General features: G+C 28.9%; 3 protein-coding genes across 4 annotated transcripts in view; all 3 read left to right on the forward strand.

Annotated features, from left to right (window-relative positions):
• LOC107169051 (pseudouridylate synthase RPUSD2-like) overlaps window positions 1-27,279 on the forward strand; it is a 530,147-nt gene that overhangs the window by 48,326 nt on the left and 454,542 nt on the right. The gene's annotated exons all lie outside the window — the stretch shown is intronic.
• LOC149061456 (ATP-dependent DNA helicase PIF6-like) lies at window positions 3,231-3,653 on the forward strand. The gene has a single exon (XM_089214996.1). The coding sequence runs from the start codon at window positions 3,231-3,233 to the stop codon at window positions 3,651-3,653; it is 423 nt and encodes a 140-aa protein (XP_089071122.1).
• Window positions 25,170-27,208, forward strand: LOC149061457 (uncharacterized). Its single transcript, XM_089220848.1, has 3 exons — window positions 25,170-25,176; window positions 26,121-26,283; window positions 26,395-27,208. The coding sequence occupies exons 1-3, from the start codon at window positions 25,170-25,172 to the stop codon at window positions 26,972-26,974; spliced, it is 750 nt and encodes a 249-aa protein (XP_089076974.1). The 3' UTR covers window positions 26,975-27,208.

Here is a 27,279-nt window from a genome sequence, read left to right on the forward strand (position 1 = left end):
GGAAATGTCTTATTAATTTTATTTCACATCAAAGTTATATTATTAGGTTTTGTGATATTGTGCTGATATGCTAAGATTTTTTTTCATTCATAATAAGTTTATCATTTTTGTTTGCATACTTGAAAATAATTGAATAAATGTAAATATTTTCTCTGGTGATCTTATTCTGGAAATTTAAAATCTTATTTTTTCACCTCGCCTAATGGAACAATCATTTTTTTTATTTTTTAAATATATTTTTAATATAAAATGTATATATAATCAAATTGGTTTTTTAATATCTTTTAAAATATAAAAAAAGGGAATTTAATAATGTCGCTCACAGTTTTCAGTCTCTGTTAATATAATATTTAAATCATTTAAGAATTCTCGCATATACTATCGTTGAACATTTTAGAAGAAAAACATGTTTAAAAATTACATAAATAAACTTTTTAACTCATTGGCACGAAAATCTTCAAGCATATATATAGATATACATTATACATACATATATACCTACAGTCAGAAATTTAACTATGTTTTTTTAAATAATTACAATCATTAATCCTTGTCTATCTAACCTTTTGTCGTGTATAAATCTACCAGACACCCCAACGTGCAACGATTTCGAATTTTTTACTATATCATTTTTTTTCGTTCATATAGTTGTAAAGTTATAAATCGGCTTTTTTGTTTTAACTATAATAAAAAGCTTAAGAAATAGGTAAATTTACTTGAGTTTTATTGATGGAAAAAATCCAAGACTGATACATGTATATAGCTTTCTCTGCTATATATATTCTTCATCACACAGCTCTGAAATAATATTACACTACAATTGGTTATTTATTGTATGGCGGTCACGACTTGTTTATAATTGCCACACATTATAGCCACATTTTATTTTTCCAATTACATTATGTCAATTACTTATCATTCGTTTTGTAGTTATACTAAATTATTCATAGGGTATTACGCTGTATTGATTTTACCTATCGTACTTACCTATTTATAATAAAATTGTATCCATCCGGTCTTGCTGCCAAATAGTATACCCGTGTGATAAAACTCTCAAATAACGGTGAATTGATATGACACTTCTGTGCAGTCAAAATCAATGCCGCCGAAATCTTCCTGACAACAATCGAAATTAATCTGAATAATGAATCGCAATATTTCGTTATTGTATACAACATTTTTTCTACAGTCGATTAAGGTTCTTAATCTGAAGACATTATAACATAAGAAAACTTAATTGAATGATAATCATCAGAGATATCTGATCAGACACTGTTAACAAGGCCAATTTCATTATATACAACGTATGGCGTTACAATTTATGTTTCCAGATGACCCCTATAACAATTTAAAAAAAAAGAAAAAACTCGGATGCTTGCCAGCATTTTGGTTTTGGGCCAAGTGTAGTATCAATTTGTTAGAATCCTGCTACAACAGACTCGTTATAACAAATAAAAATACTAAATATTAAATCTATTATAAAAAATCAAAAATTGTCTAGTGGATATTAAACAAATATTTAATACTATATGCAAATAATAAATTGTCGTTTTATTAATAATTTCGTAAGTCGTACCTATTTGTCTTTGTAAAATCTAATTTTATCGTGAGGAAAAAGTTAATGAAACAACTAATTTAATAGTGACGTATTATCATTATGAATAATAAATTATCTTATTAAACATCAATATAAAATTACCTGTTGCATTTCTGTTTTCCTTTCGACAAAATTAAGTATTGTAAGAATATTAAATTCTAAAATTTAGATAAATAATTACAATTAAGTATTGATGAAAACATGAAACAGCAATTTATTATTGCGGTGCTATTTTTCCATTCGGAAGTAAGTATAATAGGCACAATTATTTTTAATGGATTTGATATTTAGTATTTTTATTTGGTATATTACACTGTAAGGTTTTAAGCTTTTAATAAACTGAACAATCTGAATTAATAATTTAATAATAAAATTACTGAAGTAGTTATGTGCAGTTATTGAATAATTAATGTTGTTTGCCATCATAATATTGCAGTGGTTTCTCACTTGCTTTCGCACTTTTGACGCTAAAGTATGTAAATGTTCCAAAAACTAATAATAATATCAGAGGCCACTTATCTTTGTTTCATTGTCTTCGTGTTGTTTTCTGAAAATTTAAAATTTAAGATTAATAATTTGTTCTTCAGCCGTATACCAATCGATCGCGGGCAACCCTGCCTTTAAAGGCTTAAGTCTTAATATAACATAGTTAAAACTTAAGACAAAGTCAAATAAACTATAATATACTCATATAGATAAAAAAAATGTTTTTAAAGGTATGTAACGTCAATATTTCAACATATATCTATTGTACTTTAATTCGTGATTTCAATATTATTCAAATAACTAAATTATTTATTACTCATCGTTTTGGAGGATGATTTTTTTTAAGAGATACTTTATAATTATAAAACAGTACTTATAAGTATATATTATTTTTACATAATAATATAATAGTTTTGTCTCGACTCCATCTTAAGGTTTTTTTCTATTTGGGATAGTCAGACTCAATATGCTAAGGTCATACGACAAATTCAAAAAGTTATTTTGACAAACTGTTTTCGTTGGCAAATCGAATAACTTTGCACTCGAATGACGTTATTATATATTTTCATATCCTTATATACATAAAAGAACAGGCCTTTTTTATGTACCAATTTTGTGACGACGCTATTTAACTTTTTTCCAATTTTTTTTCACAAAGTTGTTCCAAATACCTTCGTGAGTGTCACCACATCGCCCGATTTTCAAAATTTTGATTTTAAAGGGTTGAAATTGGCAAAAATAATTTTTTACGTGTAATTTGTAATAATGTATAATAATAATAATAACAATAGCAGTCGGCCGATAACGGGAAATACGGTACGGCACGGCGGTCCGAAGGTTTCCGTCTACCTGTACTCTGACCTTTTTTTTTGTGTGTTTATGAATTGTTCCGAGGCTATATAATATTTAATGAGTTGTATAGAAAACACTGACTAAAAATAATAATACATTTCTTATCGAAATGTAAAAAAAACTAGCAGTATCTACAAATTCGTTGGAACAACTGATACAAAGTGTGTACCAAGATATTGGGAATTTGAAAAATCTGAATAGTGAATGGTTATGCGAACGCGTTATTTTAACAACTACAAATAACCGAGCTGACACAATAAACTCACTAATAGTTAGTGGATTTCAAGCACTAGAAATGGATTACTTTTCTATCGATACAGTTATTGATAGTGAAGAATCGGTACATTTTCCTACAGAGTTCTTAAATTCACAAACACCATCTGGTATGCCTCCTCATAAAATATCACTGAAGGTGGGGGTTCCAATCATATTATTGAGAAATTTGAATTCTCCTAGATTATGTAACGGGACTAGGCTTCGTGTCACTTCTCTTACAAAAAATGTAATCGAAGCTGAAATTTTGAACGGATGTGCTAAGGGAGAAAAAATATTTTTACCGAAAATACCATTATACCCCAACGATTTTCCAGTTAAGTTTAGAAGAGTTCAGTTTCCAATAAAAGTCTGTTTTGCAATGACAATAAACAAAGCTCAAGGTCAGACTTTAACTTATTGTGGTGTAGATTTAGAAAATAACTGTTTCTCACACGGACAATAATTGTATGTGGCATTTTCTAGAGTTGGAAGACCTGACCATTTGTACGTTTATGCACCACAAAATAAAACTCTAAATGTGGTATACCAAGAGGTTTTGACTTAAACCATATTAGAATTGAGCAACTACGTATCATTTGTAAATATTCATAAAAAAAGTTATATCATTTGTAAATACTATTATTATTATTTTTGTTGTCTTTATAATTCAGCAACTACTACCTTTTTAGCACTTGATAGCATTAAGTAAAATACATATTTTTTCTTCTTTAAAACACAACAATTTGTGTTGATTTAAGAATTTAATTTTGATAAAACAAAAACTACACACGGGCGAAGCCGGGTAATTCAGCTAGTATTATATATACTGAGAGAAAAAGGGTGACTGGAGAAAGAGAGAATATATAAATATATATATGCGGTATACAAAAGAATTCATCGATAGAAAATGTAAACATTTCATTATATAAATAGTATGGTTTTATTTGATCGTGGGAACATAAATTATTGGATGTAAACTGCGGCAGGAATAAGATTGTTACTTTTTTTTTTTTTAATAACCGCACAATTCGATCAAATGCATTAATACAATGCTACATGCTGTACAAAAAATCATATATAGTGAACTGTGCTAACAAGCCTAAAAAGTTAAACTGCGATGTAGGTGCGTATGGCTATAAATTATAATTGTTGGTCAGGTATAACTTATGTTATATTATAAAAACGTCGGCCAGGTGCGTGCAAATGTCTTGTTGATTTCTGTTCGAACCTTATTATACACCTATAGCTGTGGTGTGCACGTTTTTCACATCTTAATCATTTAATGTGGGTGGGTCAGACGTGTTTTTAAAAAAACAATCTTTTGGGTACAATATTATTATACGGGCAATAAGTACGATCACGATGAAATTTACATTATTAGTACGATGTATTTGAATACCAATACGATATTAAAAAAAAAAAAAATTTTTTCAAGTTTTGTAATGTCTATTTAACTGTCGACGCGCTCGATCATAACCGTATGATGAGGTACTTTTAAAGTAACGCCACATAATAATTATATAAAAGTTTATTTTCAACGCGTTTAGATCCATCGCGAGTGCCACTTCGATCGATCTGTCATATTTATATTGCAGAGACTCGACGTTAGAGTGGTTCCGTCGTGCCATATATGTTTGTCCGCCTCTAGATATAACAGAATGTATATTATAATGTATTAAAATATTATATTATTCATGTTACGTAGCCTAGTTAATCGTAAATATTTTAGGAACCAACTATTGTGGTTTATGAGGAGTGCCCGAATAAGAAAGAATGAAAACCACGAATAAAAAAATGTACATAATATACATGCTGATTTACCAAGCATATGCTTACCCCCCGTTTTTTTTTAATTGTAATAACGAATTATTTCGAATCCAGGATTTTTTGAAATGTTTAAGTTTACTTAATGGCCAGATTTTCAAATAATTACTTGGATTTTTCATACCAACTGAGGAGCATTCTTTGGCGATTCCAACTTATTTTTCCCCAACGATTAAAACAATCTGTTTTTACTGTGCATCGCGTTAATTGGATGACTTTGTTGAACGTTTGATGTGTTTAATAATTTAAATTTAAACGATTAGTCTTTTATTTATTTAACTTTGTGTTCTTAGAATATTAGATCTACGATAATAGGTCGGACGATTTTCTAGCTACGATGATTTCAAAACTATATGATTAATTAATATTAATCCATAAACATTTTGTAATTTTAAAAATTGTAGCAGTGCAATAAATTCTACACCTGTTCAATATTATATCTATTTTCTATTTTTGTAACACCAATTCAATGAAATACTACCTTTAGTATTACTAACACTTATATATACGTTATATTACGTTTATCTTCACAGAAAACTACTCGTTCAGATTTCGATTAAGATACATCAAAATTTTCCTAAAACCCATCTGTTTATCATTTCACAATAAAACATCAGACAGATTTTCATTTGAAGACAATTTAGTCTGTATTGCTTCAGTATGGATTAAAGTTATAAAAAAAAAATCTAAATAATATTATAAAATAATATGGTCCTCGAGTGTAGCACATACCTACTTAAAAATTCATAAATCAGAATTTGAATAAATCCATTAAAAGGTAAAAATAAAATTGGGATTAGCATACCCTCATGGTGTATCACTCTGTATAACGTTGTAATATTATATTGTGTTATATTATTATGATATAGGCTTATAAAAGATATTATGTCAAACTTTTTATCGACTCGGCAGAATCGTCGTGCAAGACTGTAATTGACGGGCGGCGGTCCATATTACTGCAGCTAGATTCCGCTGTGCTCGTATTGGCTCTCATATAATATGATACGCTTGTGGACACACATACGTGAGGCGAATAGTAATAATATTATGCTTATTGTTTCGCACAACAATACGAATAGATTATATTTTGTAAGTCGTATATTACACGTGTGGACCACGACCACGGTCTACGAGGTGATGGTGTAATATGCCATGCACCACGGTCGCTTCACTCGAAAGTCGAAACAGTTGTCCCGAAAAATCTGGATCGGGCCAGCATGGTTGACGTGGGTGCGTACACTGATCACTTTATAATCACGTTATTCGTATGCTAATTGGAGAATATTAATTGGAACGTGATGTAGCCACATTTGCAACGTTTTGTATAAACGCTAACGCTTCATATAAAATCTTAAAAAAAAAAAAATGACAACAAATAAAACATACATAATCTGTATATGCCTACCTATACGTATAAAATAGAACTCTCGACTAACCGGTTCAATGATTGACTAGGTACTGACAAAACAATGAAATCTAGATAATTTCCATGGCACCCTTGTACCACTATGATGTAATCAGGGTGCACTATAAGACGTAATTTTATGAAATTTCTATTTTAAAGTCGTTCTCACACAATATGATTCAGAAAATAAAATAGTCATTGTGATTTGCTATATAATTTTAGATCAGTATTTAATATTCGGTAAAAACCATCCAAATACTGTATTAAAAATATCTAATATACCTAGTTTACATTTCAAAATGGGGTAAATCCATCACTGTCATTTCTGCGCTAAATTAGCTAGTTTTAACTATTGAAATAGGTATACCTAATTCTTTTGATTTTTTTTCGGCACAGAACTGCATAAAATTATCTATGAATAAATAAAATATGATTAAGTATCCATTATATACATAGGCATATATTTTTATCGCGAAAGTCCATAGATGGCGAACTCTCGACAATCACCAATGAATCACCAGTTAACATTTACTGAATCATTTCGCGTTTACATTCAAAATAATGATTGTTCATATTTTAAACATTAAAATTGAAATTATAAACATACACAAATCATGTACAGAGAAAGTTTATAAACGATATGAAAATAACAATACACTAAATTTTATCACTATAGATTCCAGATTTATATACAAATGCGTATTCATCTACATTTCGCCTATAGAATCAAAATGATTAATAATGTCGACGTTTCATAATGTGTAGATTCTATGGTTAATTTTTTTCCCCTATTTTTACATATTTGAATGAAAATGCATATTAATTGTAAATTTCTTGATTTTTGCTTAAATGTTGAATTTCTATTCTACAATTATAATAATAATGATAAGTACAAATATCTACTAACGTTATATTTTACAATTGTTTCATTTTTTGTGAAACCTAATGGCCTATGTTTCCGAGGATGTTAAATTAATAACAAAAAAAATACCCACTGTTGATCGTAAATAATCCATGATAATGTAAACCGATAAGTTATCGACGAATAACGAAAAATATTTAATAAATAATTAAATTTAAATTTATAATTAAGCGACTAAATTGAATAACAGTATGTACATGGCATTAAAAACTTTTATTTTTATTATTTATTTTTTATTTTTTTTATATATTAACGTTTTATACTTGTATTTAGATTGTTTAATATTTTTACTTAAAATCATTATGGCCTTACAACCTTATTATTAATTTGTAAAAAAATGATTTTGCATATTTATGATTAGTATCTGCATATTTTATTGATTTTTATTGCATATAATTCTGGACCCTAATCATTACTATGCTAATAATTAATGAATATTACTTATTGCAACATGACAATAACTTTCATTGCGTCTATAGAATTATAAAAAACCTTTCTTTTTTTTTGTTGTTGAATTTTTTATCGGAACGCTTTTTTTACGATCACAGCGTTGTTTATTATCTCGTTAGCTGCTGTTGTCCATCAATTTTAATACGTACTATGTACAGCCACGTAGTGTATTTTGTATTTAATTTAAATTCAATACTGCGTTAGCTACAAACACCCACCAAACCTATTTTGCGATTGTTGACAGTCACCAGCATATTATGACCAAACATACATTTTATATAAATTATTTAGTGTCGACAAACAAGGATTTCTGACTTACATCATAAGTAGTTATTCATAATAATGTGTCATAGGATTGAGATATGTCGTGTTAAAATAATATCATATCGAAATATGTCAAATACTTGTGATAAATGATATACCTACTTTGTATATCTGTAAAATAATTATAACACTGATAGCCATTTGTAGACGACGCAACCATAATTCAAAATCATATAATTATAAAATAGAATAATCTAATACTTTTCGACGAGTTCTACAACGAGGTCCATTCAACACCTTAATGTCACATTTGTAGAAACATAGATCAGTTGAACAGATTAATAGTGCAAAGAGCACACAATTTTAGATTTTTTTTCAATTAAAATATTTTAATTTTTCTTATTAAAATATTATGTTGTGAAATGGTACAATTTATTATTGATCCAATTACCTACCGCCGTTTTGTAAATTTAACATTTTTATTTTCCAGTTACCGCGTATTTGTTTTTGAAAGGGCAGAATTATAATAGTTATATAAGCACGGAATAACCAAACTATTGATGTGGTCTATAATATCAAGATAATTTTTATCGACTGAATCAAAAAATTTAAAAACAAATGTACCTAAATTGTAAAATTAGTTACAAGAACTTTCGATTATTGTAAAACCATGGATACGCAGATAGGTTAACATATTTATAATTGGGTGTATTATTAATTAGTTAATTAATTAAAAAATTAATTATATTTATTTATTAAAAAACTATTATAAGTATTAGGGTTCGGATTTGAAGGCAATATAATCAATAAAAAAAGCATTTAAAATATTTAAAAAAAGGCATTTAATTTATATAAAAAGGCAATTTATAAATATATTTATACTATTATGCAAAATAAACTAGTTGGTGATAAAAAAATTGACTTCCGTGTATTTTGACAAGCTGTCTTCAGAAAAACGGTTACAGTTCGGGCTCAAAATATTTTTATGTTTTTTTTCAACTTAGAATTGTGATTTTGTTAACTTTTTGCATAATTTTAAAAAAAACAGAATAAAATAAACGTGTGGAAAAATTAATGAACGACAATTATTGCGAATTGCGATCGACGAATGCGGGTGGACTGACGAACAATCTTGAATCTACGCATTACGAACATATTTTAATCTTCAAATAGGTGTACGGGTAATTTTATGGCCATACCAAATACTCGATAAGACGATATCGATAAATATTGCGAAGAATAAAACCCATTTGTAGTAGGTAAGCTAATACAGCGTAAGCTATATATAAAATTATAAAATCAACTGAAAATTAAACACAAAAAGGTATTTATAAGTAAAAAGGCAAAAAATATGCATCCATCGTCTAAGAAATTAAATGAAACACATTTTTGTATAAAATTATATTTCTACCATCATTAATAAAAGAAAGGCGTTTACCTTTAAATGCGAACCATAATTATTATGTATTTCAAAATTTTATATATTGTATATTGTACATTATATCCACATTAAAATATTATTGTAATTTTTATTTTCGTGACGCGTCAATGGTGGCGATAACGTATCCGTAATATGGTTCCCAAGCCATATTACGAAAATAACGGTAATATTTGTTTTGTGTAGATTATATCTGAGCTTACTCTGCGTATGATAAATTAAAATGACTGATAGATAACTTATTGTCGCAAGTAAATAATGAAAAACTTCTTTTTATTCTTTTTTTTTTTTTTAATTCTAGGTACGTCGTAAATGCGATAAGTGACCAAACAATAACGCACTAAAATTTTGTAACAATCAAACAGAACACAAAAATGTTCAAGGTTGACAAGTGTAGGCACAACCTACACTACTGAAGCAAGCTATATATCACGCATGATTTTCATTTTGATGGTTTTGTTAGGTAGTAATTTTTTGTGTTTGAATATGATTAGTAAAACTTAATTTTAGTTAATTAGTAAAAACTTTGAATGAGCCTGCGTAGGTTCATTAAAAATTTGAAAAAAAGGACGGATTTTGTTTTCGAACTTTGCCAAATGAGAATTCCTAGTGGTTCTAGGGGTGACGGCCGACGGGGTATTAGGGTGCGGTTTAAGTATTTAAATAAATCGCTTACAAATGCCTACTATTAGGATACCTACCCGCCTTACCTACTCGCATACTATTATAATGCAATTTTACCGCCGCGACGACTATTGCGTATAGAGTAATAATTAGTAGAGATTAAAGCGACTATACATCAGCTGTTTTGCAATCTTGTAAAGAATAATATTTTTAATAGGTAGTATTCAAATACATAATATGCAGATAATTATTTTTAAAACTATTTCAAATACGTATTTGAATAATTGGTAAAAAATATGTAATTATATATTATATGTAGTTATTATAGGTATAATAGGTATATATATTATTATTCTCAATTTTTATTTTTATTTTACATGATCAAAATTAAAATTGAAAACATAAAGCTCTTTTTTAATTAAAAAAAATTATACAATCGTGCATATAACGGACAAAATGAAACAGTAAGCATAATGGATGTTTTATTTAGTATTATATTTTCAAATGTATTTAAAATACGTATTTGAGTACTTAAACAGTATTTGAATACTTATACATAAGTACTTCACAAAAATACTGTTTTACCACCGCCACTTAAGTCCATAAGTCGAACCCTGAACGTCGGGCTTCCGGTATAAAGATTATAAGTACGGCGGCGTCCGCGTAATAAATCACGTAATACAATATTATTGTGGCATTGGTGAATTTTCCGGTACCAATTTCTATTTATTTTTATCATCATATACTATCACGATACACGTTTTACTTGTAAAATATAATAATATGTAAATTGTAAAGTGGCGGCGTTATGTCTATTGCAGAAGTGAATTAATATTCTACGATACGTGATGTGTTCCGTTGAAGAACGTTTTTCTCCGTTATTTTACAAACGCGTTAGCCGACAACCTTTATACATCTGAAGACTTGAGTAAAAAATTTCGAATTCTTTTTTATCTTCCGAAATACGACCCATCACTCGAATTTAATTTCGCGAAAGTATTTTATTCAAGCAGTGGATAGGAACACAACATACTTTTAAAAGGGTGGGAACTATTCTAGTACCAACCTACTATATAAAGATATTGTTGTTAATTATAACATTGAACCGTAAAAGAAAGAAATATTATGGAGAATAATTCTCTGATCGAAGGACAATATTTTTTTTTTTAAACGATATACTAAATACATTTTTTATATTATGAGAAATCGTTACAAATCAACAATTTCGAAAAAAAAATATAAGTTAAATGTTTTCGTTTTGAATTACAATACGTATATTCAATACCTTTTCTTGATTAAGGTGGACAGAGAGTCAAAGGTAAAAAATAATAATTAATACATTGAAACCTCCTTTAACGAACACCTCTCAATAGCGGACACTTCCAAATAACGGATGGAATTTGGGAACTGCGAAATGTGTATAATTACTGCATTTCACTGTAATTAGGAAAAAATTAGAATTACTCCAAAACCAATGTTTGACAAATCTAATTTTATTTGTTTTGTTTTAATTCAAAAATAAATAACCATAATAGAATCTAGATACTTAAACTATTTTATTTATGAATATTAGGTTTATATCTATAATAGTATTTGTATTAAATAAAATGCACTTTGTAATAAAGACTGACAGACTAGCTGTCTCTGCTTAGAATCGTAATTCGTAACTACCCAATAATATAATATTATATGATTAATTTGATTCAAATTTAACTCCTCAATATTGCGATTACCTAATCAAAAAAAAAATTGGTATATGAAATTAAAAGTTTATGCTAATATTCAAAAGAGTAAAATATTAAAAAATGATAACAATACAAAATATAATTTTTTTATCAAAATATTTGTTCTAAAACGACAAAATATATAAATAAATAAATAGTTTCTTAACAAGCAATAGTTTCCAAAATACAATGACAATGCTTTTTTAAAAGTATCAGTACCATACTTAGTAACTACCTATCTATATAGATATATTTTGTTTTCAAATAAGTCACTAAAACTTCAAACTGCAGTTTCTCAAACTGTTAACCACTACTTCCAGAGTAAACTTTAAGGGGGTGGTGAGAAGCTAATATTTTTTTGAAGTTCAAAATTTGAACTGTACATAAACTAATGAGTATTTTAAATTTTGAATATTACCCTTAAACCTTCATTTGTTCGGACGATGGGTATGGTCATCTCTACATCATTACCGCCTTAAGTCGACTGAAAAATATAATCTTCATAACATTTCCACGACCAATCCGTTTTTTCTTAGACCATCACGTCCGAAACTGACTCGATGAAATTAAATTGCATAGATCACTTAATGTTTATAGAAACAATTTTTTGTTCTTCATGTGGGTGCGAAAAATTTACCTCTGATAATTTGGGACGTGGTGTTAAAAAAATTGAGAAGTACATATTGTTATTTGATAGGGATAAAAAAATTGTGCTATAGTTTGCATTCAACGATGGTGGGTGGCAAGATTGCAGTCCATTGTGGTAATGTTATTACTTAAACGTAACACGATTGCGGACTTTTTACTTTTTTATATTTGAGAAAAAACAACACGATTGCGCACCTTATAAATATCTTACCTTTGAGCAAACACAAATATTTAAATAATTTGAAATAAATGGTTATACCTAGTTTAAGAAACCCACCTATAGTATAGTATACGTATACACAATTGCTACGGCCAGTGGATACTATTATTATATGGCGTCTAGTTATATTATTGTCATCGTTATGACTACATCTTAATTCTTTATTTTTTTAAATAAATATTGGCATGTTATTCCTTTTTTTGACGCGTAATTACTGTGATATATTATAAGAGTTTTTTTTACTATAGGTATACGTATTAAGTTATTATTAATGTTGGTAAATTAATTTAAATATTTGTGTTTGCTCAAAGAAAAAATATTTAAGGTGCGCAATCGTGTTGTTTTTTCTCAAATATAAAAAAGTAAAAAGTCCGCAATCTTGTTATGTTTTTTTTCAGGTAAAAAGGTAACATGTCCGCAATCGTGTTGCACCGCATTACCACAGACCCCTAAACCTCCTTTGGGTTAGTGCCTGAATTATTTAATAGATATTTTCTTGAAAATTAAACGAGCGTAGTTTTTCGGGTTACGGTTATTACAACGTATAAATAATAGTGCTTAAAAATGGTTTTACATAAAAAAATTAACTAGATTTAGTATTGAATTGAATCTAGTATTCGTTTGCATGGTTATATAGTTATACTTTTTTTTAAATGTCAACAACAGTTTATGAATAACTGAACCGTTGGAGAAAAATAGGGCAATAATGTTTGGCCATGTAATCATCGTGTTTGATAATATCCAAATGAAAAGCAAAATATCTGCTTATACGGAAGGTTCTGTTTTTCCCTTTTTGTTTAAAAAAACGCTCGTTAAACAACAGTAAACACTTTCGTATTTGTTTGTTTCGCACATTGCGACACGCCGATGAATTGTTCTTTTTTGTAAACAATGTATATGTTATTTATCATCGACCACTGGTGTCGGGTGGAGAAAAAAAATACAGCTGTGGTGGCGTTTAAGACTGTACGAGAAGCACCTATGGTGACAAAGCGTTCGTCCTGAATTGTACGCGATTTCACGATGTGTCGTCGACCGTCAATGTCATCTTTTGACGTCATGTAAACCGCGTAAGATAATAAACGATGAGGCACGTCATCTGCAAAGTACACCGTGGCGATTGTAATAAATTATTAACTAATATTATATAATATTTTAAACGCGATGGCTACATTTCACACGTGCGGAGGCTGACCCTCCGCAAATAATTACCGATTTCCGGATCAGTAAGCCGAATCAGAAATGAATAATAATAATAATACATAATGCGAGTATAGTTTTCGTCAAAAAAAATATTATGTTTAATTTATTTTAAGCAAAACGAGAATATTGAATAAAATATTTTTTAATTACATTTCATTTGCAAAAACTATTAAATAATACGTAATAATTGGTTTTTATAATGTAGGTAATCTTTTTGCGATCAATAATGTTTTATATTAATTATTATATTATTTGAACTGTGTCGATCCGTTGCTACTACTAAACACGATAAGTTACCCATATATTATTATACAACTACCTCCTCTCATATTTGTTAGTTCCATCAAGTCAACAAATCGATGTTTTGTTTGCAACACACCTGAAGTGAATTGGGTACAGACCCTTAATACAGGATATAACACATTTCAGTCGTTTGTGTGCAAGGAAAACACGTATTTATAGGAAGTTCAACTATATATATAGATCGCTTTGTGGACGACTATCCGGTGCTTTTCTGGTTTTATTTGTTTGCGGTTAAAATGTGTAAAGTCTAAAGCCGGGATTGGGAGTCAGAGATGAGTAGGTTGGGTATAAACTTCAAGCCAAAAAAAAAAAAAAAATAATAATAATGTCAAGCTACCAAACTATTTTTACGGCGAGTGGTAGTGGTGATATTTCAATCACATACAACTTAAAGTCAATGAGAGTATCTAAAATCTCGAATCTCAATGAGACTCACATATACCAAGATATTTTATTACCGAAATGTTATACTCCCCAAAAAGGTAAAAACCTTAGTATTAAAATAATATGATCGGAGATAACTGGTTTTAAAATCAGAATTTAAAACGAAGCCATTTTTTTTCATATGGTTAAAAGACTAAACTAAAACCTGAACCTCATTTTTAAAGTTCAATTTTTTTCAGTTTTTTTTTTTTTAGTTTTATTATTTTATTTTTGAGTAAATTTAATATTTATCAAAATTATTATATTGATCTCCGACGTTTTAAACATTGTACATTGTTGATATTCAAACTTTTTCGTTCCACGGCTCTTTTGTGTTTTCAAAATATTTTGACGCCCCCAAATTATTATAGACAAAAAAAAAAAATGGTTATTTGTATTAAAATAGTTATTCCTCACTACGGTTATTCGTAAATCCACAGTCCATTACGCTTTCATTATATTTATGGCATTTAAATTTTTTTCTTAAGTATTTTCACTGTAAAATTCCAGACTTTCTCGTTTACCTCTTATCAAAAATGTGTATCCATCCTAAAAGTTTTCCACTAAAAGAAAACACTAAGACTAAACTAACAAATTACTTTTTTACACATCGATATCCGAACACAACTCATGAGATGCACCGTAAAATATTACGTTTCGTATAAAGTTACGTATATAGTAGATAATTCGATGGTGACGAATCGCTGTTTGGCGTGTATTAAAACAACAAACTAGTAAAGATTACTGCTAAATTTCCGGTTCCTAAACGTGTTTTAATACGACACAGTAAACTATTTAATTTAAATCAAAATTATTTAGAAAAAAAAATGTTACCTAATTATTTTTATTAATTAATTTAATGTAAATTTATTATCATTGCAAATACTTAATCCTTTAACTAATATTATATTAATAATTATAAAAAGATAAGAAGACAAATGCGTCGAAACTCGGTGATTTATTTACATGCACAAAAATGTATAATGTTTGACGAATAGTTGAACATTTTGAATAACGAAAATACTGGGTGACATATTATAAGTACGCCCAGTCTGGCGGCGAAATTACTTTACGTGGAGTTATGTATAACAGCAACGTTCTCCGATGAACTTTTATTCCATAATATTATAAGTCTAAATTACAATGATATTGGATTACCTGAAAAATAAACCAAAATAACTTTTCGTGTCACATAAAACGTTTCAAGTCGTTTAATTTTTTTGAATCTTGGAACCAAAAAGCAAATTGTTGCTATTTTAAAATTATTAATTTCACAATTTTTTCTATAAATCAATATAACTCGAATTAAATGTATAGTTAGATAACATTTTTGTTATTACAAATTTAGTATTCGATTTTTATCAAAATAAATATCATAATTTAATATCTCGCATATGCCTATCATTATAATGTTGTAAACCTGTGTTACAAAGTTGTATAAATATAAAATTTTAGTGATGAATTAAATAACAATAGAATGAATAGATTCTAAATTCAATTAAAATCGTTATTTACGACATGAAAAGGTTCCATTGTAGGCACTTGATTATATTTTAATGTATAATGGTTTTCTATACTCTGAACAATTTAGAAAATTGCATTTTAGAACCTTTTAATACCTTTTGTATATAATATACTAGCGGCTGATACCCGTACACTTTGATGATGACTGTTAAAAATACCAACACTATAGGTATGATTCAAAATTTGTGTTTAATTCTTCGTTTAATACCCGGGGTAGGTAGTGATATAAAATACAGGACTAAAATTACATGTACATTTTTAGCTTTGTAAAGGTGAAACAATTTTTAAATTTGTTACCAAATAATAAAAAATTGCTAATATCTTATTCATCTACATTAAATTATATAACCAATAGCAACCCAATGATAAAGAATCAAAAATTGTATGTTAATTATTATTATGTCTAATATTTCTAGAAGAAATCTAAAATGTTCAATGAAAAATGCAGGTCTTCTTATCAATATAAAATATAGCCTATAGGTCCATTGGGGTAGTGTATCAAAAAATTGAGATTGGTTAAGAAGTTTCGGATATTAATCCCACAATACGGACGATTTTGTGATTCATCGACGTATTATTGACCATGATTTGAACAGAAAATAGTTATAAAATTAACAGGCGCCAGACGTATTTTGTGCGATCGGACTAAATTAACTACAATATACTTGATATGAAAAATGGGTAAAACAGTTTTCGTCTAAAATAAAATTATAACATTTATAAATCACTAGTTGAACTTGTATTGAACCCGTAGCTTGTATTTTTAAGTTATTAGGGTTTTTAAAATGTATTTTAGTTTGAAGGTGGTGATGAATTTGAATAACGGATACGTTTGTAAACAAAACATAATATTTTTAGTGTTCAACTGTTTTACTTTATTGGTAAGAATTTCTTAAACGGTGGTTTTCACGCCGATAACAGCTAGTCTAAGTATGTTCATAGTTAACCGTTGGCCCATCTGGTAACACTTTAATGTTTTCGTCTTATTTTATATGTATCTTATTGTCATAATAGTGTTATTATACTCATAATATTGGATGGATGATTTATTGAATCAACGCTTTATGATAAAATCACACTAAATTTATTTGCATTTAACTAGGTAGGTAGGTATACCAAAATTCTTCACTTTTTTAACATGTTAGTGTAGATTTCTGATTGTAAAAAAAAATTTAATTCGTTAATTAGTTCTAAAGATTAAACCGAACGAATGAAAACTTTTCTTCTTTATGTTATGAGTTTTGAGCATTTTTATTTTACAATTCATTATACGCACATAATTCACTTAAAAACTGAATGATCGTAAAAATATTTCCAACAATATACAGATTATGTCCTTACCATAAAGTTTCATAATAGGTCTATCACTCTAATTTTTAAGCTAACGGAGTAAAACGTGTACTGCTGATCTTAAATTTGTTATGTTACGCGTTGGCAAGAGTGAGTCAACAAATAACGCAGTAAACGGGTAAACGTATTACTTCGTTTTCGGTATTTGTTCTTTTTTATAACATTGTAAACGGGCCTATTGGCATCGTTTAAAATAATAAGTTGTGGTCAATCGTATTGAAACATATTCATTTCTGCGCCGATCATTATTGAACTAGAAAGATGTATTAATATTCGTCATCATAATTCTACTCTATTGTAGTTTTTGCACTAAACTCAAACAATAAATTACAATTTGAAAAATATGCTTATCAACATGGCGATAAACCTTAATTATGTATAAAGTAATAATAATTAAAAATAACCGATCGTGACATAATAAATTACAGATCATAAAATACCGAATGAAATATATAAAATCTTAATTATAAAACAAATATTGCTGCACTCATATGGTATGTATATATTGTTTATTACCAGTACGGATAATCTAGTCGAACGTATTTGCACAATTGAAAAAAAAAAATATATTATATACTACGACGGCACTGTGTTTACTATTAACACTTTTTTCAAAGAAAAATCATTGGATACAACCGGATATTAGTACGCCGATCGATAAACTATTAATGATGATAAACTGAAATTCGTAATATTTACGTATCTTTCTCATTGCTTGAGACTAAAAATAGTGTGGCAGCTGCTAACCGATTGAGTCTTTTAACATAAGATAATCATGATTATTTGAAAAACGGTTAGGTATTACAAAACAACATTAGTATTTTAGAAAAAAAACTTAGTTTTGACCATTTTTGTGGGTTTAATTTTTGAGTGTTCGCATTTTTTACTTGATTACCCAAGTACTCATATTCCGGAGATGAATATTTTTCTGAAATGTTCAATTTATATGTAATTAGTTATTCGTATAAATATTAAAAGTTTAGACGAGCAAAGTTAATTGGAGGGAATATCGCGGGTTATCACGTAAAATGTTGATCTACTACATTGCTCATTCAAACTTTAAATACTTATAAATAACTAAAAATTTTTATTATTTTTTCAAATAATTTATACTTGAAAAAATATTCTACCTCGGAATATAAAATTAAAAATTCATAAATGAAAAAACTTTGGCAATTATGACGGTGAAAATAGTAAAAAATACATACATATAATTATAAGGACTTGGAATTATTTCAAATGAATGATTAATTTTTAAAAACGTTTATTGTAGTTTATGTCTAGAATAATGAGTGACTTGTTTTATAACAGCCACTGGTATTAAACCAATTTATGTTACGTATTTTACAAAATAATACCTAAAGTTCATCGTTATATATTTTAAGTATCCTATAATATAAGTACATGCATTTCCCTTTCCCGCCAAAAGACGTAACAGTTGATACCCGTTTTTCATACATACCTGATACCTTTACTATGAAAAATAATTTTTGAATTATGCAATAGTAATGTTATGCACTGTTTTTTAATGTGTGCAAAAAAGTATTAAGTACTAACTAATGATATTATTTCTATACTAAGAACGTTTTTTAAAAAATCCAAAAAGTTGTGTCATTGTATGAACTAATACCTACATATTAGCGATATAAGACTTTAATAGAAATAATTAATAAAACATCGTTTTTTTTTTTTTTTTTTAAATATTTATAAAACGAGTATGAAGGAAAAATGATTTCGATGAATACGGGTATCGGTCACGTTGTTGATTCATCTCCAAAATTAATCAGTGGTGGAAATGAAAAAAAAAAACAAGCATATTATAATAATATACTTTTGGTGGCAAAGTAGATAGTGTATCCGGCGAACAAAATATGACCATGCGACGGACGGATGAACGCAAACGCCGCTGAACACACCTGTATGTAATATTATATTATACATTTATTTTGTGGTAAAAGCTTTGTAGAACTCTACGGGAAGTTATTCTCACCCGCACAAAGTTGTGCAGAAATTCACACTCTCTAACACACACACTCACTCATTAAACTTTTGAAGACAAGTGCGTTTTATTCTCACAATCGCCCGTGCACTTTCAATGGAAATATACAACGAAAACAATTAGGACCCGTGTGTGTTAGCGCCTATTTGTATAATAATAAACTATAATATAGGTAGGTATATAGTGTGGGTACCGTGTACATCTCTTCGAATGCTCCGAGATAATTGTCTATTATTATAAATACAGGTGTTCCGAAAGTGTGCTTAGCGGGAAGTCGCGACGTCCTCGCGGGTAGGTACGTCGCGGAATAACATCCGGTCTAAAAATAAATTGCCAACACCAAAAGGCGGGCGTGGTGGCGGATTTCTTGTGATTTGTCATACATTGACTTGAGAAAAGGCGTCATGGGAAAACCAGCTCAGTTTGAAAAGGGTCACTGTGCTCAAGTCAAAACACCTTGGGAATCAGTTGTCTACGACCCATGTGTGTAAACAGAGTGCTGATTCGTATTCCGATAAATTATAGTTTTTCAAGGGAACGAAATGTTTATTTCCATTTAATTTACACTTTATACACTTACAATTTTGTTCGTAATAGATTTTCACTAAAAAACACTACATAATTTTTTTTAATATCGTTTTCTGAAACACAACGTTTTTCTGTAAGTTTAGAATTTTGATACAACAAAAATCGATATCAAACTCGTAATTAATAATAAGTTATACACCTTGTTATTTATAAGTACCAGCCATATTTAAAGCCACTGTGGGTGGAGTATAGGGGATATAGAGTATATAGAGGATCAACCTTTTCCGTGGCCACTACATTCAAATACCTAATCTTAACTTAAAGTATTACTTCAAATTATGTAAAACTTAAGTTCGTGATAAAATAATCGCTCTGTACACACTTGAGTTTACATCAGGTCTATATAGGTAGTTGCTCTGCAGTTTATCCCTCCCACTCTTTTTTTTTACCCACAAACACACTACTTTTGCCACTCGTGTTAATATGATATTGTATTGCTTTTCGACCTGAGACATGTCTAACTCTGGTACAATAAATATAAAGTGTAAATGTAAACCCGATATTTTATTTCCGCTCATTTTGTAAAGTAAAATTATATTAGGTATGTTCGTTTAAAAATAATCACTTCGACCTTAAAATTCACAGAACTTTACCCACCCGTTCTCACTGTTATCATACATTTTATACATCGTGTATAGACTTGATTTCGGTAGGTCCGCAGTGCTGTTATTTGGTTAGGGGGAGGCTTGCACCGGGCCTCTCATACATTGTCGCGGCCTCGATATTGATAGTCTTTTTTGTTTTTTAAATTTATATTACATGAAAAGTAATACTATATACGCAGTGCAACTTATTAATTTATCACATAAGTGTTTTCTTAACCTAGTTTTTAAATCTAAACATTATGTTATTTGTTTATTGAAACTAGTATACCAACCTTTATTTTATTTTTTTTTTGTTTTATTATGTTGTATTCAATCTGTATCAAAGAAGAACAATATGAATAATTGATGATAGAAGCTAAGATAAAAATAAAAATAAAATAACATACAATGGCAGATTTGGCGGATTGTAGAGGCCTCCCAGTGGAGGTACTACGACATGAGTGAGATTTTCTTAGGCTAGGTTAATATTGTACATATATTCACTTAGGCTAGCAGGTCACGACACCACTGCCTTTTTAATCTTTTAGTTGGGTTACCTGGGATAGAAACAGATGATAGGTCAGAGATTAAGGGATATGTATGGTGGGCTAGGCGGCTATTGAAACGTTTATAATGTGTTTTCGCTGATTCAGAGACATACGAAATTTTGAGGTCGGAGTGGAGGGTGTGATTAGAAACAAAGAATGGCGCTTTAAGAATTGTACGTAGAGTTTTTGATCGGAATCTTTGGATGCGGTTGATGTTGGAGATTTTGGCAGTGCCCCATAGTTGGATCCCATAAGTCCAAATGGGCCTGATTAGGAGCTTATAGATCAGGAGCTTATTAGATAGTTTCATATGCTTAGATGTTAGAAGTGGACGAAGAAGACGGAAGCGGTCGTTAAGTGTACTGGTTTTACTAATTATGTGAGGTTTCCAGGTGAGGCGGCGATTAATAAGGATACCGGAGGTATCGTACACACTGGGCAGGAGGGAGCGGTTGGTTATTGAGGAATAGTGTTGGGCATATGCCGTGGCGAAGTGTGAAGGTACCGTGGATAGATTTAGCTTCATTCATTTTTACTCCCCAAGTTTTGTACCTTTATAACATAGGCAGTAATCGGTAACTATTACTGGGAGACTAAAACTATTTAAAATTCAATAAAAAATTTTCTCGTTTCACTCGAATTTCTGTTATTAAAACGATTTCACAAATAATTTTATATCTAAAACTTAATAACTTTTCCAATTTCAATACCCAAAGTTTGAACATTTTTACACTTTAAAACAATATATGAGGTGCCAAAATACTAGTCTGGCTATAAAAAATATATTCTATGAGAATTATCTAATAGGATAATCGGCAAAGATATTTTATAAACATTTGCATCTAAATATAGGCGTACAACATACAGTCGTAAAACATGTTGTATTATACTTATTTTATTGGTCCATATGTATTTTTAATGACTTGAGAGAATGGTTTATTTTCAACTTAGATTTTACAAGTCCCTCTCCCCCTACTACTATGATATTAAACTCTAGTGATGCTCGCAATAGATGGGGTGCTTATTTTGATCTTTTGTTTTCTATCAGTCGGGCCGTATACTATTAAATCCTAGTTACGCCTTTGAATCCTAGATAAACAGTTATATTTATCGGCGCCACCCGCCAGATTTCGTGACCTATATTATAGGTCGTACAATATAATATAATGTAGTACCTATATCATGCGATACACCCATACGTGCTTTACGGGCGTTTCAACTGGTTTCTACAAACAATATTACAATATAATAATAATATATAACATTACAACGTTGTAATAATAGTAATATCAATATTATGATGGATTACGGTATATAAATATAATGCGTACGGTCTATGGTATATATATTATAAAATGGTCAGTACCTATAATCATAATGTGACGAGCGCAGTGTTGGTGAGTTGCGGCCCAAACCCTAAACAACGTACGAGTTGCGGCCCAGGTTTATGAGAGGTACGTACGAATTGCGGCCATACAATAATGTATATATTACAATAATGTATATATTACAATAAATATAAATTATATACTATATGTCTATATATAGTAATAGTATATAAACATCACAATATTATTTAGGTATTTTCTAGGATAAATTGTCGTACTTATATTAATATTGGTCGTAAAGAAAATAAAAGTATTCATAAAATTATTGAATATAATATAATATATTAATATTATGACATTATATTAAATAATAAAAAATAAAAAAAAAATAAAAGTATAATTGGTGTAATATATTATAATAATAATGCCCAAAAAAAAATCAAAGCATTCATAATGTAAGTCATATATGGCAGATAATACGATTAGTGCCGGGCCACACGATGCGGTATTACCGGATCCGTCGTAATACGGCGACACCGGATCCGGCGGAAATATTTTAAAAATACACTATATTAAATTATTAATTTTATTTTGGTCTACACGACACGTTTTCACCGGTTCCGACAGGTCTCTACCGCAACATGTTGCGGTGATACCGGATCGCCAATACCGGACAAACTCCAAATATACATTATTTTAGTATAGTTCGACCACACGATCCGGCAGTGTCGTATGCGGTGGACTTATTTATTTTATTTTTATGTAAAAAAAAGTAATTAATATATTTAAATAAAAAATGTTTGATTACGAAAAACTAATAATTGAAGTAGAATCGAAACCATGTCTATGGAATATTGGTGATAGCGATTACCATAATAAACATGTTAAAGCTTTGGCTTGGACTTCGGTCTGTGAAACGATGTATAGTGACTGGAATGAGCTTTCAGCTACAGAAAAAGATGAACGGGGTAAGTTATCAGTAGGTTATTTATTACGCTATATAATTATAAAGTACTGAAAATAATTATTTGTATATTGTATTTTAAAATATAATAAAATTAAATATATTTCACAAATTGAATATTGTAATAACCTATACAATATCAAAAACTAAAAAAAAACATAAATATGTAAATTAATACATTTTAGATAATCTTCTAGATATAACTTAAATAAAATAATAATAAATTATAAATAATTACGTGTAATCTGCTTCTTCATAAAATGAGTAAAATCTGTATAATGTCAATTATTTATTTTAAATTTAAAATATAAACCTTAAATACATGAGTACTGAAATGGTACTGCGCCTGGACCCATAAAATATTCGGAAAAGTAGTCTCTGACCTGTAATCCTTGTGTACGTGGTGCTGTTCCCCGTACCTCCAAATCATCGACTAATTGACTCGTTGCCATATCGTCAAAATTGATACCATCCCTTTGACGCACAAAATTGTGTAATATACAGCATGCTTTGATAACTTCATTTGTAAAATTTGGTTCTACTAACAAAGGGGTATGCAACACCCTCCATTTGTTTGACAGCACTCCAAACGCGCATTCCACTGTTCGTCTAGCTCTAGAGAGCCTGTAGTTAAAAATTCGACGTTTGTCAGTAAGGCCTCGTCCTGGGTATGGCCTTAGTAAATTTTTATGAAGTGCAAATGCCTCGTCTGCTACAAATACATATGGCTGTACGACGTTTTGGGTATTAGGCAAGTATGCAGGTTCTGGTATATTAAGCTGACCAGAATATAGTTTTTTGCCAAATGGACATTCTTTGAATACGTTTGAATCCGATTCTCTTCCATAAGCTCCGACATCAATTACCACAAAACTCAAGTTAGCATCAACCACAGCCATTAAAATTATCGAAAAATATTTTTTATAGTTAAAATAATATGATCCTGAATTTCGAGGATTTCTGCACCTGATGTGCTTACCGTCGATGGCTCCCAAACAGTTTGGGAAATTTGTCTTTGAATAGAATGTATCTGCTATTTCAAGCCATTGATTTGTAGTGGGTTGAGGCATTTCTAAAGGCTGCAAAATTGTCCAAATAATAGTACAAGTTTCTCTAACGATTTCTGCAATTGTACTTTTCCCAATATGAAAGTCGAATTGCAAAGCTTTAAAACATGTTCCAGTTGACAAATATCTATTAAAAAAAATTATTATGTTGTTTTTTAATTGTTACAAAATATTTGAAATTTATCTTGATTTAATATAAATCATATTATTTTATAAGAAGGAATTTTCCACCGAAATTTTAAAGAAAATTAAACTTAAAATTTAAAATACATATACTATTGTATATTAATTTTACAATTCATATTTGAAATTACTGGTACAAAATACATCCATATCTGTACAATATCATAAATATTATATCTAAATTAATTTTTTTCACTCGTTTAATAGTATTGATTTTACTATGTTGTGTGTGTGTGTTTTATTTTTATTTTTTTTTGTGTCTGTGTACACGAGAACTTGTCGAAATAATGCTTCGATTTTAAACTTCAGTAGCTTTTCCGGTTCGAAAGTGAATCTAGTTGGTGCATCTAAAACTAATTACCGTAGAAATATGAAATTTTCTCAGAATGTTTATATATGCATTGTCAATTAAAAATACATAGTCACAATTTTTTGCATTGAAAGTTCGAATTTTGACAAAATACGTAAAAATCACGAAAATTTGCAATTTATTTTGAGTTATAAATTCATAAAAAATTTTCTTTTTAAATCTAAGGTTTGAAAATTCTATACAAGATTCTTCATAAGTCTTCTTTTATCGAAAAAAAAAAAAAATTTATACCGGAAAATCAAATAAAATTTTTATGAGCATTTGAATTACAATATCGGATATTCACTCAATTTCTGTTGTACCGATATTCTTATTTTGTTGTCATATAAAAACGAATAATTGTAGAAACAGTTTACACTAAATATTTATTTCATCAATTCCTATACTTGATAAAATTTTCAAAACATTTGAAATTTTTTTAAGTTATTTATAGACGTTTGAAATTTTCCATTTTTTTAGTTTTTTATTCTATAAATGTCAATAAAATGTTATTCGTTGGATCAAAAAACTTAAAAATTTAATACAAGGTTCCCCATAAGTTAATATAATAGCAGTTTGAAAATATTAAAAATACATTGGCATGATTTTTTCACAACCATTTAAAGTTCAAATTTTCTTGGAAATTTGTTTAATTGAAAATTTACAAATTCTTAAGTTGTTAACATTTTTAACTTTTATAGCTAAGGATTGAAAATTTGAAACAAAGTTCCACGTAACATAATACAATTTAATTTGATTAATTTGAAATATATTTATAGGGAGGTACCTACAATTTTTTAAAAAATAATATAATTAGGTAATATTGTATAAAATATCTTAGACTGAAAACTCGTCTTCGCTCAGAATCGTTTTTCGTATACAATGATATTATACCATTGGATTCAAATGTAATACCATCCATAACAATAACTAACTTGTAAACTACTGTACAGCAGAGCGACATCCACTTGACCCTCTTTTTTTAATTTAAATTTCAGTTAAAGACATAAAAGACAAAAAGTGGAGACACTTACGTGATAATTACTTGAAATACATTAAACAAGAAAAGTCTATCAAATCAGGTGCTAGTGCCTCCAATAGAAAAAAATATCATTTCGCTGAGATATTATCATTTTTGAAGCCAGTAACTGAAAGAAGAAGGTACTTATCTATTTGTATATCTCTTGTATAATTAAACCATACGCTATAGAATTTATTTCTAAAAATTGATGCATTGTTAATAATGTAAAATTTAATTTAATTTTTTCGTAGTACGTTTGGAAATTTTGAAGATGATCTTGACGAAACTGTTGAAAGCTGCAATACTAGTGCGCAAATTATTGTTGATAGTGATGATCAAATAATTGAAGTTGGTAATGCAGTGAATAAACGGGATGCCGTTAGCATGGAACAGACAGTTAATTTTCAATCAAAAAAATCTAAAAAAAATCAAAAAGAACCGACCACTACTCCTTTTCAAAATAAATTACTGTCATATATAGAACTAACTCAAAACAATGATCCCGATAAACACTTTTTATTATCTTTGCTACCGGACTATAAAAAGTTAAATGATTCTCAAAAGTTAGAATTTCGCTTAAATAGTCTTCAGTTTTTTAAAAATGTACAGCTTTCGGCGAGTAGTAGTTCGGTTTATTCTCAACCCTATTCAAATCAAAATAATGCGGTCTATCCTCAACATTCCTCTACTTCGCATTTACCAAACCAAAATCTACTACAAAATAGTCAATGGTATCCAAGTATTACACATTCAACTCAAGATCTGTATCCACCTCCACTTCAAGCTCTATATCCACATCATCAATCAGATAGTTTACCTCCTAGTTCCTAAGTAATTCTTACTTCTAAGAAAGGATTTATATGTATAATATAAAATGTGATGATACAAAAAGGTATTTGTTTTATTTAAGCTATACAAAGTTGAAGGTTTTTAATAGTTTTTATTTGTATTTTTAAATGATAAAAACATTAATTTTTATGTTTGATTTCTATTTAAGTTGATTTTCATTTTATTATACTTACTATATTTTATTATTATTACTAACATTATAACTTTATATTTTGATGTGCACTTGTTGAAAAATAGTATACATTTTTAATTCAAAATAAAGGATAAATCTTTTGGTTAATTTATAT

Source organism: Diuraphis noxia, unplaced genomic scaffold (genome assembly GCF_037042655.1).
Source record: "Diuraphis noxia isolate RWA-SAM2 unplaced genomic scaffold, SU_Dnox_SAM2 contig0001, whole genome shotgun sequence".
NCBI classification, from domain to species: Eukaryota; Metazoa; Arthropoda; class Insecta; order Hemiptera; family Aphididae; genus Diuraphis; species Diuraphis noxia.

Bases quoted from the DNA above. Each gene is read 5' to 3' on its own strand.
- LOC149061456 (XM_089214996.1), top strand. From the start codon at position 3,231: ATGGATTACTTTTCTATCGATACAGTTATTGATAGTGAAGAATCGGTA.
- LOC149061457 (XM_089220848.1), top strand. The intron at 26,284-26,394 runs GTACTTATCTAT...ATTTTTTCGTAG, and splicing joins CCAGTAACTGAAAGAAGAAG to TACGTTTGGAAATTTTGAAG.